Source organism: Netta rufina (assembly GCF_964035555.1).
Source record: "Netta rufina genome assembly, chromosome: 8".
In the NCBI taxonomy this organism is placed as follows: Eukaryota; Metazoa; Chordata; class Aves; order Anseriformes; family Anatidae; genus Netta; species Netta rufina.
Window position 1 is genome coordinate 3,196,759 of NC_140131.1, and position 18,152 is coordinate 3,214,910.

General features: G+C 42.5%; 1 protein-coding gene across 10 annotated transcripts in view; it reads right to left on the reverse strand.

The window, feature by feature from the left end:
* Window positions 1-18,152, reverse strand: part of NFIA (nuclear factor I A) — a 248,632-nt gene that overhangs the window by 75,115 nt on the left and 155,365 nt on the right. For 9 of the 10 annotated variants that reach the window (XM_084291332.1, XM_084291335.1, XM_084291340.1 and 6 more), the window contains 3 exons: window positions 13,854-13,928; window positions 4,597-4,714; window positions 2,123-2,250 (listed from right to left, as the gene is read on the reverse strand). In XM_084291332.1, the coding sequence (XP_084147458.1) occupies window positions 2,123-2,250; window positions 4,597-4,714; window positions 13,854-13,928 (321 nt within the window). The remainder of the gene's footprint in view (window positions 1-2,122; window positions 2,251-4,596; window positions 4,715-13,853; window positions 13,929-18,152) is intronic. The other variant, XM_084291336.1, reaches the window with a different exon arrangement.

Sequence of the window (18,152 nt, forward strand, 5' to 3'; positions counted from 1 at the left end):
TCTCCTTCTCCTTCTCCTTCTCCTTCTCCTTCTCCTTCTCCTTCTCCTTCTCCTTCTCCTTCTCCTTCTCCTTCTCCTTCTCCTTCTCCTTCTCCTTCTCCTTCTCTTCTCTTCTCTTCTCTTCTCTTCTCTTCTCTTCTCTTCTCTTCTCTTCTCTTCCCTTCTCTTCTCTTCTCTCTTATTTTTCTCTTCACTCTGCTGTTCACTCCTCTCCTCTACATTCCTCTCCTCTCCTCTTCACTCCTTTCCCTATCTGGGAACCTCAGGAAGTTTGACATGGGCAGTTGTGCTTAAATTCCCCCATCCCACTTGTGCACGTAGGGCTTTAGGTACTTCTCTTGCCCAGCTTAGCACTCCAGTGCCACTATCTGGACAGGACTTGGATGAGACCAAGGTTATGAACACATGTGGGGAAAATCACCAGAAGTGATAGCAAAATTAATAGCCAGCCTCTGGCTGCTGTATAAATGAAGAACATTTGTCATTAATAAAGAGGACCCCAGACTTTGGGGGGAGCTAGCCTTCAGTCTGACCATGATGTCGAAGCAGTGAACCAGTCAGCTTTGAGCCATCTGTGCCTGAGAGGAGGTTGCGATCTCTCCTTGCGATGGGCGCTGAGCTTTTGTTCGTGCTTCTGCTGCTCCATGAGCAGAGTAGCTCAGTGCAAGGTGAAGCTCTGCCTTACATCATCTGGAGACTGGAGCGGATGGAGGAAACAGCCCCCAGCATCTACGGAGCAGGACAACTCGCTGAAAACACCAGAGCCCTGGGGACCACGGTGGCAAGGCAGTCACAGGGAGCCTGGCACTTGTCTGCCTGCAGGTCCACCCTCTCCTCCTGCCAAAGTGCCACATCTGCACTCAATAAGGGCCCACAAGCTGGCTCCTCCTCATTAGAGGAGAGAGGGCAGCTGGCAGGGGATCCTCCAAGGGCTCCCAGACGCGGGAATCAGTCCCCTCCCAGTCTGGAATAGCCCAAATTTGGTGACTTTCTGGGCATGCTGTAAAGGACAGCTGTTTGACAGGGTCTCCAGAGAAAGCTGTGGGTATGTTTCCTACATGATGAAGGATATAGGTGGCTGGCCAAGTGCCCACAGCACTGATTTTAATGCCGTTCAGGTTGAATTTACTTTTCTATGCCGTACAGTTCATTATACACAGTGCCCTGGACAAGCATGTGTTGTTTCAAAACAAACCAAAAACATACTAATTTAAATCCAAACAAACAAGAAAGGAAAAAAGCATGTATTGCGAAAGACCCTTTGGGCTGTTTAGAGGGCCTTCTCAAACACTGGGAGGCTTCTCAAGCACTGGGAGATGAAAGTACTGACTGTGTTTATCTAACAAATAAAACTTTTGTTATTTTTATTGGCAATAAATATGTGAATATTTAGCTGTAACCAAAATCAAGCCATTAGCTTTACCTCTATATATAGCACTGGCCCAGAAAAATATTTTCAATAGTATTAAGCACCCAGATGATCTCAAGATAAGTGACCAACAGACAGTTAAATACATAACGTAACATAGCCCAAAAGATAACCAGCAAGAAAGATCACACATAAAAATTAACTGAGAAGGGGCAGAAGAGCTACTTCCTAAAGCTTATGAAGTTTAATACGCAGTGATAACTATTTTGATATGAAACCTCCAACTGCACTTCAGATGACATTGTAAGTCTCTTAAAAGTCATTACTAAGTGATCTTGAGTGTCGTAGAATGCCTGAAAAGTCCTTCTACCTTACATAAGTTTCAGGATATTTATTTAAATAGTCTAACTGTAGGGAACACCCCAAACAGGTACTGCTTTTTGCTAAACAAATGTCACTGCTATCCCAGAACTGAATCCGGACATTTTGACAGAAACAGACAGTGTATCTTTTGCTGCATTATTTAAATACTTAAGATATTTGGCAAAAATACAGAAGTGACACACTACAGAAACATTTACAGCTGCAGGAGCAATAAAACCTCTACAGTATTTTCACTAGACTGACCTTTTCTCAGAAGAAGTTACAAGATTTTTATAATAGAGCACCTTTCTATACAGCATTCAGTGTACTCTGATAACAAAACGAGCAACTGGAGATAATTTTATCGGGCTCCTGAAAGCCGTGGCTTACCTGGCTCCACTTCATGCCATCCACTTGACTGGCTGCCACTTCCTGGAGAGCGCCCTTGGCTTGTATAAAACGGCTCCTCACCAGGACTGTCCATTTCATCCTCCACAGATTTGAGACGTTTTGTAGAGCTGAAGAAGTAAAAACACATAATAACTACTATATATATGGAAAGGAACAAAGGCGGATCTTTTGGGACATACCTTGCTAGCACTGCTTGAGACTAACCTGCCTATGGAAATTACAACCTCTCAAGGAGTTCAAACCAAACCCCTACACATGCCTTAATTTAACTAGAAGACAGTTTAACTTTTAGGCTTTTATAGGGCAAAAAAGCAGGACATTTTCCAAAGCACATAGAGGTCAATAAAATAATTTAATTTGTGTGGCATTATTTTTGCAAGTTGAATGAATACGGTAATAACATGCAAGACATTTTAACTGTCAGATTTTTGCACAGCTTAGTCTGAAAGGCATATTATTTATCAGCTCAAACTTGTATTTTCAGTCTTTTAACTGTAGCTGTTAAATTAATCTAGACTTCAGTCCCATAAGAAGCATAGACAAATGAAAGATGGAAGAATCCATTCGTGGTTCAAATGTTCCCATTATCATACAAGTACAAGCATTTTACCCTGTAACTGCATAAAAAAGCCACCACCAGGTACCTCTGACCCATGTCAGTACTAAAGGACTCCCTTGTCATCTATCAAACCTCCCTTACCAACAGCTCAGGAGACAGAAGAGCCTTTCCAGTGGTCTCTGATGGTCAGTGACTCAGAGTCCAACAGTTTGGTAGGGAGAGGATCCCAAAGCCAAAGACACTCAGGTTGGCTCTGTTTTCTATAATGAGTTGTACAGACTGCGTGGGGACATTACTGAGAATTTCTCTTTTAAGTACTTTTCCAAGGCTGGGGCAGCTCACTTTTTACCCCAAATCTGTATTCTATTAAGCTTTAAGGCATTCAAGAACAGGCTCCTCTGTACAGGGGGAACATATTTAAAAGACATCAAATATTCCAATTTCTGCTGGTCTAAAACTTCCAGTCTCTGTGCAACGCTTTTCCCGAAGCTCTGCACAGGTATTCAAAATCAGTTTGTGAGAAACAGGAAGAATAATTTTTGTGGTATGTGCGGAATGCAGGTTTGGCCATTCCGTAATTTAGAGAATTGTTATGTGTCAATAGGGGAAATTGTGTGCATACAATATAATTACCGCCTGATAATTCCGCTGACTCTGTGTATTTAAGGAATATTTTTTTTCTGACTGGGAACAGCCTAATGAGAGGAAAACAAACATATCACCAAGTTATTAACTACCCATGCTGTTTATAATTGTGTCCTTATCACTGCTAGCTATTTGCAGAAGAACAGAAGAGTAACAACTGAACTCTTAAGTAACTGATAACCTCACTTTTTTGCGTCTGGATTCACAACCAAACTCTACCTGAGAATGTGCTAGTGATGAGCACTGTAAATGGGGTGCACACTTTATATGCAAAGAAGAAAGAGGACAAAGTTTTTAACTGATGTGTAATGGGAACTGTAGTCACCAAACTTCATAATGTGCACTAACTGAATGTTCTTCCAGTTACTGCCAGCTGTAAGAAACTGTGGCTAAGAGCCTCCCTCTAAAGATTTTCTTTTTAGAAAATAAAAAAAAAACAACAGCCAAATTCAAACTATAGAGCTTTTCTACATGTGTACTTGCTTACTGCAGACTGAGATAAAAATGTCAAACAACCCTGGGCTGAAGTTAGACTTTCTTGTCATGTCTTTGAAATAAGTGATCTATTTTGGCCGTGGGGGAAGAAAGATCAGTCCGTTTCTTTAACAGCATTCAAAACTACCAGAGTGACTGGGCTTGTTTATAAATCTAATCTCATGGATGCTTAAAGTAAGAGGATAGGGTAAAAAAATAAAAAATATCCTTGTCTGGCAGTTGGCATCTAAGCCAAAATCAAAATGAAACTGGGTAGTCATCTGCATTAACAACTCACAGTTTTCAAATCGTTGAGTCACAAATTTCTAAATGCTATATGAAAACCAGAATGCATTAAAGACTAAGATCCTAAAACTGTATTAGTCTCACAGATAACACTTTTTAAGATAAAGAATGCATGTAAGTCTATCTTAAGATTTTCCTGTCAGGACAAAGTAGCTCATCTCGATAAGCTCCCAATTCTCTTCTGCCACCACTAAAACTCCAACAATTCCCGTGGAACTTCTCCTGATACACCAAGCCATGAGCCAGAAGTTATACAAGGCAATGCAACTGATTTTCTTCAAAGTTTGTATATATAAAAAGAACTTTAACAGCAATCCAGTTGAACATTCAGCTCTGTGAATCTGAAACAGCTCCCCATCCTGAGGCCCCCAAACAACTTGTCAAATAATTTAGTGGTTACTTTCCCTGATGAGTAATGATGCTTGCCTGGGTTTCCAAGTAACTTGGCAGTAGGCAAAGATTAAATTACCTGGTAGAGGATGTGCTAGGTAAAGACCTCCTCATTGCTCCTGGGCTCATGCTGTAGTATGAAGAACTTTCCAAATCTGAGAGGGAGAAATTAGGGCCTGTTCCTGCAGCTATTGGTGCTGGGGAAACAAAAAAAAAAAAAATGAAGTCAGTAACTCAAGTGAATAAGGCATGAACTGTACTTCAAAATCACTTTCTTATTCCTCAATAATGTATTTATTTTCACAGTAAGTATAGGTAGAATGTGGAAATTGAGAAATGCTAATGGAAACAGGCACTGCAATCAAGCAAATGTTAATTTCATCAAGAATATAGTGTTCCATAGACTCTTTCTTCTATTCCTCCAATTATATTCTTTCTTTAAAAAATCAAACAATTATGACACACTTTTATTCAATTTAATTAAGCGCTACTTTTCTATTAATATCAGTCTAACACTTAATGAAACTTGTTGCGTTTGTTTTTAGGACAACATTGCATTTACTGGCATAGTTACAAATAGGCTGCATCATCCCTGTAGTGTGCTTGGCATAATCTATAAGCAGTATAGGCAGGGAAACACACACCTCAGGACCTCTGGGTATGTACGTGATGTACATCCCCAAGCACAGAGGTTACAAATGCTCCTTGGAGAAAGTACAAGCACAGATGAAAAACCCAAGTTCTCTTCTGCCTGCGAGCATCTGAATTTTCCTCTGGCCTCTCCTCCAGCTAAATCACAGCTAGACATTTGTCTCAAAAAATGTTATCCAGCGATTACTTTTCACTGCTCACCTCTCACTACCTTACCCAGCACCTAAATTTTATTGTAAGGGATATGAATAGCATTAATTTCCATGTCCTAAAGCCTTGGTTTTACATTAAAATATTATGAGTTCCTGCACGCCCTAAAGTTTTCAGGCACAAGCCTATGAACTCCATGTGCTGTATTCTTCTGGGAACAGAGCAGCTTAACGTTAAAGTTAAATGCATTAAAAGATAATGCATTTCACAAAAACATGCAACTATATGGCATGTGGTCCCATAGCCAGTGTTGCTGTTCCAGCGCTATTTGCAGGACAAAGCAACTTAGGGAGCTGACAATTACAGATCATGATTTTCTCTCACATTTCAGAGACATCTGAAAAAGGACATACTACACAATAAAAAGCACAAGTTTGGCCTGGAACGTATTGTCTGAGAGCCCCGATTCACAGCAACAAAGGCGAAGCAGTCTCAATGCCACACAAGGATGCTGAGCCAAGTTTAATCTTTGGTCTGAGAATCTGGCCCTTTTTCAAAGACGAAAAAATCTTTCACTCCGACGGGGCAGGAGTGAGGAAATGAAGACAGGATAGCTCCTATCGCCCAGCTAACATGTCTGGGCTGAAATGCAGGCCTTCTGGGAGTGCTGCCATTGACTGTAATGGGGCCAGTATTTCACCCCAAGACTTAAGGAGCTCACAGTGTCAGATCTGACAGAGGAATAATGTAGCTTTGCAGCTGCCTCATCATCCCCACAAGACAATTAGTTGTTGTTTGGCAAGGATCTTTTAAGAACGTCATTGAGACAGAAAGGGAACAGCCTGGATAGCCATGGACTTTTAAAAGCATGGGACGGAAAATACACAACACTATTAAAACTTGAGAAAATCTGGAATGATCATTAAAAGGAACGAAGCTGGGAAGTAATTTATGACAAGAACGCTCAAATCCTTTGTTATCTTCCCTTAACTATCATACGCTTCCTGTACACCGGGTATATGAGAGGGTGTGTTAACACAAAGAAAGAAAAATTAAGCACAGTAAAATTAACTCGTTTTATCAATTTGTGCTTTCTGCAACAGTTTCCTGACAGCAACTACAAGAGGCTGTAAAACTGATGAATTTGCATGGAAAAAGAAAACGGTGTAAGTAATTTGTGTAAAAGGTAACACGGACATGGACTGCTATAATTCAGACACCCTGCAGATAGCAGACTGCTGCAGTGTGAGCAGTTATGGGTTAGAAAAATGACCACACTGCAGTCAGTCTGACTTGAATGGAAATCAATCATAAAGGTACTCTCTGCAGCATCTACTCCACAGTTTTCAGCAACTTCCTTGCCAAACAGATTTCTGCTCTGCAAACCCTTTGCTGATCAGTTCCTCTGCACCCTCTACCTACCGAAGCCTAACTTACAGGTTAAGCACACTATTTTCCAAACAGGAACATAAAAAGGCAAGCACCAAATTAAAGCACTATTTCTTTTCTTTCTGAGGCACAATGAATTTCCTAACCACTACAAGATTTATGAAGCAGCTTTATTCCAAACAGATACAGAAGAAAAAATAGTATCTGGATAATGCTTTTGTTCTTCCTTCTGCCTCCCTGTTACTCCCCCTCTCCCCAAATCCAAGACAATGCTGCTCAAACATTTGAATTGGCCCTACATGAAAATTAAATGTACCTCCAGAACAGGGGTGGAGGAGGAACTGGGTGTTGCTAATCCTGTATAAACTCAGCACAAAGTAGCAACTGCTAATCAGAGACTGATTTCTGCCCCTGCAGCAAACACGAAGGATGCTTTCTTTGTTACAGGCCAAACCACCTCACCACAGCAAGAGCCTGTTTGCAACCAGAGGGTTACAGAATGAACGCCACCTCTACGAAACAGCAACAGATGTCCCCAGCAGTGGCTGAAGTGGCTAGATGGCCCACAGCAGCTGAATGCTGGAAAGTCCCATGGCAGTTCCTAGATGAACTGCGATCCTGCCACAACCAACTCGAGGCCAGTGACCCTAGAAGCGCTGTGACAAGCTCTGCACAGGGTCAAGCTGTTCTCAAATCCCTTCTCCTGCATATTGGATTCCTGTCTTTCAGCCTTGAGGGAGCTGAGCTGCACCTCATGCCTTCTGCATGGGGTTTCAGCTGCAGGCTGCCTGGCTGCTCCAGTAGCTCCTGTGTTTTTTTTTGTGTGAGGCACCTCCAGGAGGCATCTCAGCCTGCTTCTAATGGTTTTTCACACTGCCTTTGGTCTTTGAACAGGACTGGGAATGTGCTGTGGCCCTACATGAAGTGGCAGCACGGCTGGGAAGCTCACCATCCAGCACAGCTGGCTATTCACACACTGCAGCCTGCAGAAACTCCAGGCCGCTGACGTTAAAAACATGCCGTTCTCGCCCCTAACAAATGCTCTGCAGCAAAGTGACCACCTTCTGATAGCTCAAGAACATCTCCTGATCACGAAAGGATGTCAGAAATTTCAGTTCTGACTCAAAACAAGGGTCTCCACCTACGTGCTGACACCACGATGTGGTGGGGCACAGGGGCTGGCAGAGGAAGGACCCCCGGGGATGTGCGTGGGGGTCTGCACAAGCAGACTGATGCTGGGCATGGCTCCAATTCCAGCTGTGGGCATCTCAAAAAGCCCCTGTGTGCAGGGGATGGGTTTCACTTGCTCTGAAGGGGCAGGATGAGATGGCTGGTGTGGGCACAATGTCCCTCACCCCCGGCTGCCACACAGGCAGGAGGGAGGTGGCCGTGCCAGGCCGAGCGGCAGCGCCAGGCCCGGGGACACGGGCAGAGCCTCCCCTGCTGCCAGCTCGTTAGCCTGGATCTTCACCCGAAATGTCAAGAAAAATAACAGAGAAATTAACAAAAAGCCCTCTGACTTAACTCAATTGGAATATTTATTTTGAAAAATTTATTGAATTAGAGAACAGGAAACCCACTAAATAAAACCAGCCAGGCTGGCATTTGTCTTCCTTGGAATATGGCACTCTCTCTCAGTCATGTTAATATTTAGCTTCTCATTTTCCATTTTTATGTATTTATTTTTACAAAGGGGCTGGGATGTGACTAAGATCATTACATGTGTAACATTGCAGAAAAGTGATAATGTGTTTAAGGTTAAACGGGAGAAACGTGACATTTGACTAATAAACTTTTTCCTGTGTTGTGACTCCATAAACAAAGGGAAACACACTGCACTGCTGATGCAGAGAGGAAAGGGGATCTGTTTTCTTCTTCTTTTTTTTTTTTTTTTTTGCAAGGCCTTTGTCTCCTACACACTGTATCGTTAGATGCAAAGAGGCTTAGCTGAATACAACAGATATGAAATGTGTGATGTTCATTTTAAAATTACAAGTACAGCCTGCTATTGACCATCTAATTATGCTGAGTTCCATTTATAAACATAGCTAACCACTAAGTTTATAGAGACTTTTTGTGCTGCTTTAATAGGATATTGATCGAGAGCAAGGTTTGAGTGGACTGCCATTGAATTGTGTAATGGCATACAAAAGGCAAGGTCACGGCAACTGTTCACTCTATGCCTGCAGTCTATTTTTTATTATAATCTTTTTTTCTTCCTCTCTTACCAAGCCCAAACAGAGTGTTTTGGATAGCAGTGCTTTGCTAAGGAATATAGAGTACCTTTTTGAATGTTAATTTTCATGCTGCTGACTTTAACTGCCTTCACTACTGTAATGCTTAGTATAGCAGAAAACATACAGGCTGCTGTTTAAGAAAAAGCTGTTTTACGATGCCCCAGCTTTCCCACACGTGCTCTGCACCGGGGAGGTCTGTGGATGAGAGCCTCTTCTCCTTCTGCCAGCCTACGGGAAGGCAGCGGCGTCCTCCCTGGCCCCTTGCAGCCGCTGCCTGGCCCAGGCCCCCACACCTTGCAGCCGGCACGCCGTGCGCGGTGGGGCTGGCAGGACTTTCCCTGCAATTTGTTTTGGCTGTGCCTGGCCACTCGACGAGAAGTGTGAGGAAGTCGTGTTTCCTCCATCGCACCCACACTCCGTGCCCGGAGTGGCAGCAGTTACTTTCATTTCTAGCATTTGTGTGCCTGTGTGGCAGCAAGGACGGCTTGGGCCCCTGCGACCACAAGGCAGCTCAGGAGCTCTCCCAGCTCCTGCCTTGCTGCGTGCCAGGGCTGGCAGTGCCCCGGGTAAATGCTCGGGTGCTGCTAAAGCAGCTGCTAACCACAGCGAGAGGCTGCCTGTGAGCTTGGCGCTCGCTGCAGCCAGCATCCGCCGTGCTGCAGGATCCCGAGCTTTTCAAAATGCCTTGGCCACAAAATCACCTCTTACCTGTGGAATTAGCATAACTTTCAAGGATAATTAGCGGAACCATTTCTGTGTTTATACAGAAGTGGTAAGCAACTGCGTGTACGCTTGTGTGCTTGTGGTTTCACTGGCTCATTAGGAGGATTAAAAGTCACCCCACTTGCTCTGTACAGCTCCTTACTGCACGCAGTTAACGTCTTAAAACTCAAAGCGTGGCATTTTCTGTCCAGGGTGCAGTCAGAATTCCCTTGTTTATCAGCATGAAGAATGATGTCATTTTGACAAATAACACAGCACAAAACAAATATGTTTCATTTGGCTTTAGCGAATGTTCATAAATCCTAAATCTTTCTTCACATCCTGGGCAGTGCAGTTTATCTGGCTGCCTGAAGGACCTCCAAGGGAGGAGATCTTCCCAGCAGCTCTCTGCACAAGAGCACATGGTGCAGACTCAGTCTAACAGGGGAATAATGTCCCCCGTGCCCCTCTCTCTGCTCCAGCCTGTGCCAAGCATGGGCTCTTGCTCAACCAGACTGTAAACTCAGAGCAGCAGCCGAGTCCCAGGCCAGCACCTCCTGCAGAGGGCATTCTCCAGTGCCATGCAGTTATCTGCCCCCATTGCGTGGAGTGTTTTGCTAGCAAGGGTAGACAGGGAGAAGGTTTTACTTGGTCAACAGCTGGCTGTTCAGTTCACAAAACCTGTACAGCTCTAACTCTTCTGCTTCTGGTGTCAGCTCAAACCTCCCTGAAGATGGAAGAATGAAGCCTCCATTATCTGAAGGGGTCTCCTCAGTATCTGGGGTGAACAAACACCTACAAAGAAGGTCACACCTTTGGTCTGCTAATAACATAAGAGACCTGACAGCTTGGTCTGCAACATCCACATCAGACTGCATGGAGAGGGAACTAGCTGCTTTTCAGATGAACATGTATGATCTACTTTTTCAGTTTTACTAGGCTCTGCAAGATTCAGTAGCTGGGTAGCATTTTGAAAGCAAATCTCCATCTGTGGGACCAAAGAAAGCAGGTTTCTGTTACCACAGTAGTCTAGACTGGTTCAATAGCTCATAGAAACTGTGATGATCAGCACTGATAGATAAGATAGACAATGGTAACAGCTGACCTTTTGCTTGATTAATTAATTCCCCAAATTTGCATGACTGAGACAACTGCCTATTGCTTGCGACTCCTTGTCACGCAGAACTCTGGGAACTTTACTAAATAAACCTGGCACATAACTCCTCCAAACAGTATTTCATATCGTAACTTTAGATAACAGCAGCAAGCCACAGGCCAGTTAAAACTGTGGGAAATCACATTTTTCTATCATTATATTATCAAAAACAAGCATGGTAAGAATGATGGCAATGGGCATACACAAAGATAACCTCTTTGTAAAGCAAACACGGAGCACACAGGAAGACAGAAGAGACTAAACATGAGAGCCAATACGGACAGGAAGGTTTGCTGCATCCCCAGCCATGGTGGCTTCTAAAGATGCAATGACTTTTTCAAAAGTAAAAACAAGAGAATGGGCTGAGGACATTTTGATTGCTCAAACTGCACACTTAATAGCTGCCGGTGAGTCTGGATAATGGCTGCTCATAAGCTGAGATCCCCAGCACGAAGGCAACCCATGGACTGGTCTCAAGTCAAGACACGGGAATACATAAACCACCCAGCAAGAGTTATATTGAAAAGCACACTCTTTAAAAGCCCTTACATGCCAATTTAGGCAAATATGCAGCAATTACTTTGTTGCTCTGTTATGTTAAATTATCCTTTGAATATTAGCGTGCAAATTCATACTGACTTCGCTGGGAATTTGGTGCTAGACTCTACACTAAACATATCCTACTGGGTAGCCACGGCATGTCAGGCTGTGGACTTCTCAGACCTCACAAAGTAAACAAGGTTACGGCTGGTCAGTACATGTCTGGGGCATCTCCAAGGAAAATCCAGGGTGCTATCAAAAGCAGTGTAGCTAAATCAGTTGCTGGCACTCTTCCCTCTGAGTCAGTTCTGAAGTGATATCCCGATATGCTTTGGGGACACTATTTTTGGTAGAGGTGCTGGCTTGTGGACAGGATATAAAACTGAGGTCTTGACCTCCCAGGATTATTAAAGATCCCATGAAAAAGAGAGTGCAAACCCCCACGTCTACAACAGATGAAAGCTGAATCTTTTTGTTTTGCCTACCAACACCTCCTTGCTTATTTTAGATGAAGTTTATGCCTGTCCTGCTCTTGCTGCGTGCAATTACCCTGACTGATGGAGGTGGTGCATTTCGATGGCAAGCAGAGGGAATGTCTCAGACACAGTTCATACTTTGTTTGCAAAATATGTTGAATGCTAGGATTTTTGCTGCATGACGTTTTAGTTTAGCTACAACAAAATATCATGGAAAACTAACAAGCATGAAACATGACGCTCCTGAGGTCAATGCCAAATGCGCGGGGAGGCTGGGACCAGGATGGCTGTGAAGGCTGTAAGTCCTGAACCGGTGCACTTTTCTAGCTGCCCTGTCCTCTCTCTGCACACATGAAGCACGGCTGACAAAGTCCAGAGGCAGTTCTGCTGTGTAGTGCTCCTACAGTGAAGATAAGATTGTGGTGCAGCGGGATGCCTTACAGAGGGGGAGGGAGAATCCTTTGGGCTTCAAAAGCCTTGTGTTGTCACGCCGAAATAAAGTGACATGACACGGAGACTTCCAAAGGCTGGAGAGAGCTTGGTTTTGCCCACCATGGCTGCAGGTACCAGCAAGGCAGAGCACATTGTGCAGTGAGTTAGATTTCAAAGCCCCTATTTGAGCACTTCAGTAAGTGAGCTGATTTACAAATGCACTGCGCACTCAGCAGCTCTGCTTGGCTTCTGAGTCTTCCCGACTTTGTCCTTCTGACAAAACTCCCACCAGTTGTCAGGGAAGGAAACTCAGGAGAAACATCTGCCTCAAGCTTTTTCTGTCTCTCTCTCCTGTGCGCTACCTCTGATATCCACGTCTCCCACTGTCCACGCTTTTCTTGTAGCATCCTATATTTGACTATAAAGCCAATTTACCAGCTGATTTTTGACTATAAAATGCAGCCTTTCCAAAGAGGAAATAAAACAGTAAAATCCTTACAGAAACTGTGTTCTGACTCAAAGACAGAGCTTCTCTGCTGGGTTGTGCCAGTTAAGATTTCAGCCCCAGAACTTTAACTGGATGCTGAGAGCCAATATACAAGCACACGTTCTGTTATACCCATTTTTATCACTGGTTGTATAAATGGATGGGTTACTAAGGCTTGAAAGGGACACATAGCTGAGTGGCTTTCCTGGAGCAGTGGTAATTGGTGACAATGTAATGTTACTGCATGGCTGCAGAGAAGATCCTCAGAGGACTAGTACCTAGGGCTCTGCTTTAGCAGGAGTCTCTCTGCAAGAGATGTCCATATTCTCTCCTTGGACTACCCGGATTATGCCATAGCAAAATACAATCAATGCACCTTTGATCAATGGAACAGGGTGGTGACAGGTACTCTTAATTCACTGTTGTTAGTGAGTATTGACAAGCCTGTAATGATCATGCTGCAGTGTGTCATTCATGCTGGGGTATTAGCATTCTTTAAAGGTCAAAAAACAAATCCCTCTACAAGACAGAATTCCACCCAGTTAAGGGAAAACACAGGCCTTGTGAAGTTAAGGATGCATGCCCCTGGGCAATGAGGTATCACAGCTGAAGCTGGTATAGTTGTTGGCATTATTTACAAGTTCATCAAATTGCAGTTGTACAGGCACACGTACACACGGCACAGATGAACACAGTGTGCAAAAGCAGCATGGAAAATTCCTGGCTTAAGCACACAAATGATGTTATTTCTACAGGTCTGGTAGAACTGCAGTCCTTGGATCCTGTAGGATATCCACTGGCAAGCTGACCTGTATAGATGTATCTCTGCACTCTGATACAGAGCCTGCCCATTTCGGTACCAGATAAGCTTATCAGCTTGCACACATAGGTTTGCAGAATTATTATTATTTTTTAATTTACTTTTTCATTATATGTTTTAATTTTCCCATAGCAAAAGACATGACACATAAACACTGTCCCCCGGAGAGAAGCAGGGAGAAGAGACTCTCAATTTTCAAGACACTGTTTCTGAATTGGGGAAGGGGCACGATAAGAATCAAAGAAAAAAAATGGGATTGCAGAAACCACATAAACCAGCCACAAGATAATACTTACTTTGTGAGACTCTTACTAGCTCAGTCACACTGAAAACACCTGATGTGACAAAACTGTCCTGGAAGCCCAAATGTCCTACAAAACAAACAGAGTGAGAGAACTGCGATTAGCTTTAAGCATTTAATGACAGTATTCTCAAATACTTTACTTGCATTTAGACTTAAAATGTGACATCTAATTTCCCACTTAGCAGTAATTATTGTTTATGTAGGTGGGTAACTAGTCATACAGCTATGTAGGCTGCTTTGTGGTTTCTATCTAGAGGTTAGGAAAGCTAACATGACACATCAGCAGGGAGATTTTTACATGTTAAAGCATCTCAACAGGAAATCTGAAACAAAAGAGGACTATTTTAATAAACGGTTACCTTGGATGACCCCTAATGACTTCACAATTGAAATGAAAATACTGTACCTAGGAAACAGACAGGACAGCTAAGTTCCATAATCGTTTTAAACATTATTCTCTAAAGAAACATCTGATCAGGATTATCTACCCATTCATTCAAACAAAACAAGATTTAAAGATATACTCTTCATTTTCTAAGGTTACGCTAGGGAAATCTTAAAATAGATGCCGGTTAAAAAAATTAAATTAGTGCCATTTCCACTACAAAAAAAAATCAATCGAACATTTAAAACAAGCTTTTGAAAAGAAAAATAAATCTCTGCATAAGAAAAGCATTAATTTTGAGCTTCGGACTGTCTTTAGGAAGCAGGGTGTGCACTTCCACGCTTGCCTCCCTTGTGCAAGGAATGCTTCCACACATCAAAATGTTATTACACTTTACATAACAGTATTTTCCTTCTTCTCTGAAAACATGTCTACCACCAAATGTTCATTTAATTTTCACGGGTATGATCAATTACAAAAGGAGCAGCGTTCAGGCTGCCACCCAGTGTAAGTGCGCGGCGTGGGCTGTCGCGGCTCACGCGGGACATGCCTGGCCCTCAATTAGCGGGCTGCACTTAGGCCAGGCTGACCTCCCGCTTTTGAAATCAGGGTCAAAGGAGAAATCGCGGGATAAAGAGATTATTAAAAGAACCGTAAAGTCCTGCTTGCCTGCAGGATAAGTGGCGTACCTTTTAAGGTTGTCCTACTTAGAGCCACCGATTCCAGCACGCGCACATATATTATTGAATGTTTTGCAGGGGCGCCATCTGCTCCGCTGTTAATTGCTTGTCAGGTGCAGTACGATTTCCTCACGTTCGGTGTATCGTACCGTACAGCCTGCTCACCCCGGCAATACCTGCACACCCTCCCGTAACTGAGCCACAGGACTAACACAAGCTGCCCGTTTGTCCTCTTGCCTTTCTTTTGGAGTTGCTTCAAAAGCAACTTAGCCCGCTGCCACTTCTGCTTACACAAAGAGACGCATCTTGGGGGCAGCAGGAGACAGGGAAGGTTTTGGGGAGGGGGTGGATGAGGGCTGGAGGGAGGTCAGCTCTCAGTCTCCAGCCAAGCCCTCGCTCAGCTCTGCGCCCTGCATGGACAAACTTCCCTGCTTCTGAGAGAATCCGACGGTGCCAGATGAACGCAGTTGCTAAGCTAACAGACTCGAGACAAGTTTCTGCATCAGGCATGTTTTTATACTTCAGCAATAATGATGAGTTTTCAAACTGTGTATATGTATATCTCTGGGCATCCTTGTGTATGTGTATATACATATGTATTATGTACACAAACATATAAATATACACAAATCTGTCATGCTCCAGCTGTAGATAAATGTACTATAAAATATTGAAATTGATGCTGAAATTCAACACAAACAAATTCCTCAATCTGCAAACAAGGTTTTTATTTACAGCAAGAGAATAAATTTTTCTCTACTTCAAATGAAAAAATGTTCCTACAAGCTTTTATTTTTCCTTATTTTCCAGTTAGAAATACCTCTCAGATAATTGTAAATGCTTTTGCCTCATCTGCTTTGTGTTTTACCGTAATAAAGGTGATGACTACATCATTCTGCTTTTTAGAAATGGTTGCTGGCCATACACAATGTTTGTTCATTGACAATTTCCCAAGTATTTTTAATATGAAGATCTACTTTTCATATGCTGCAGCAGACCTGCCTATTGAATTAAATGATCTGTGAATTAAAAATAATTCTCTTAGGTCTTCACTGAAACCACTCATGTGCCTAAAATTAAGCATATGCTTAAGTGCCTTGCTGGATCGGGGCCAGGATGCTTACTACTCCGCAGAGCCCTTCGTAGGGAAGCCAGTCTATGCTATATAACTTCTCATACTGTGCTCATCATGACAGTATCTGAGCAACTTCCAGAAGTGCATTCAGCAATACTACGAACATCTGTCACGTGCTGTTTTTTCACAGCGCACCATACCGGCTCTGCTCCGGTGTCCACTTCCACCTGCATTGCTCAGGCAGGTTCCTATCGCACTCAGAGTGAAGGTGAAATTTAAGTGTGTAAGTGAAAAATAAATCCCAGCTACGGTAAGACATTTGGCTTGTTTTTAAAGGGAAAGTCTGGAGCTCTTTGTAATCATGCAATAAAAACGTGATTGTAGCATGGCTAACCACGTTCCCCTACCCCAGCAAACCCACGTAAAACCAGACATGAAAATGTAGTAGAATGATTTTCAATACTCTCGGGTTCCCCCTGTGTATGAGAAAAGTTGATTAACTTGGCTTGGGCCTGGTAATGTTATTATTCATAAAATCTTATTTTGCTGGGTGTACCTGAAACATCCACGTATTTCTGTAGGAACATTCCTTATGTGTGTTCATGTAATAGTAATCATTAAACAACAGCACGCAACTAGAGTGATTAGGTTTTCATCCTTCAATACTGAAAATAAACATTTCACAAATGAAAGGGGAATTTCACAATTCTCCCACTTGTTATTTACTTATAAACATTAGGAAATCAGGGACTTGTCTCACCAATCATTAATAATACCTTGATACCCACAAAAGCGGTGCCCTTGGCTAAGAGTTGTGTCTTGAGCTCATTTTGATGTATGGATGGTCTCCGAATTTGCAGTTCAGTAGAACTCCATGAAAGTTTAAAGATTTGCCTGTATGGCTCAGATTGCAAAATCCAGGCCTTAGACCGCAGTTTTTGCTGAGCAGAGATAACAGTGCCAGAAGAAAATGAGAGACCCATGATAAAGAGGTAAAGTAAAAGAAGAATGGCTGGGCACTAGCAGGATTGACAAAATATGTGAAGTAAACATTTTGTGCCTATTAACAAGGGTCAAAATGCAAAAACATATCAATTCGGTTGTGCCGCTTAACTCCAAATGAGAAGAAAATAGGTAAAGTTGAGCAATTACATATGCAGATGTTAGCATTAAAAACCTCCTATACTGAAAAGATGATTAAACATCTTGAAAGCTTGCAAGATTTACTTTTCATACAGCACTTTACTGAAATATGTGTACTGTGATAGTTTTGCTAAATATCCCAAAGATAGGACATTGAAATTGCTGTATATGATCTGGTTATCTCTGCAGCTTTGTGCGACAGTCACATTTCGGTAGTAAAGCAGGTGTTCAAAATGAGGATGAGAGAATTTTTACTCGCGTTATAAAAAACTAACAGAGCCCATTCACTGAAATTCTGGGTATAAATTAAGACACCTGGATAGCTAAGGCAGGCCCTGACTCAGCAAAGCAGCTACAGCACGTGCTTAATTTTATTCACGTGTTTGACTAAAGCACAGGTTTATTTGGGCTGACAAAGAAAGATGGGCTGACAAAGTGAAGCAGGTATTTAAATATATTGTTGAATCTTTGCTTTCAGCCCAAGTCTAGGCCCTGCTAGTAGTCATGTCATTACAAAAGACCTCACTTTGGCTCATGAGGACGATCTTTTTTCCTCCAAGAGGAAAAAAAACAAACAAGCTAATAAGACCAAATGAAATAAAGCAGATAAGGATACTAACTAATAAACACATGCCGTTACCAGAGAACACATCTAATATAGTGCACAAACACGATGCAATACTATCCTAACACGTAAAACATGAAAAACGTCTTTCCACAACTTGATGACCGCTTTAATTGGGAAGAAAATTCATAATGTGATTTACATATTCTTCTTTTAGAACCCAGTAAAGAAGCCAGAAGAAAAGGCTTGAATTGCTGGAGCCTAATTCTGATCTCAAAGAAATTTTAAACAAGTCTTTCTACACTGATCAAATAAAGTTTCACCTAATTTTCTCCTAATTTACACTGGCAGAGGAGAAATCAGGATTAGGACTTGTTGTCTAATGCTATTTGTTTTGAATTATTAAGCAAACATTCCTATTTCAATGAGTAAACGTGTACAAA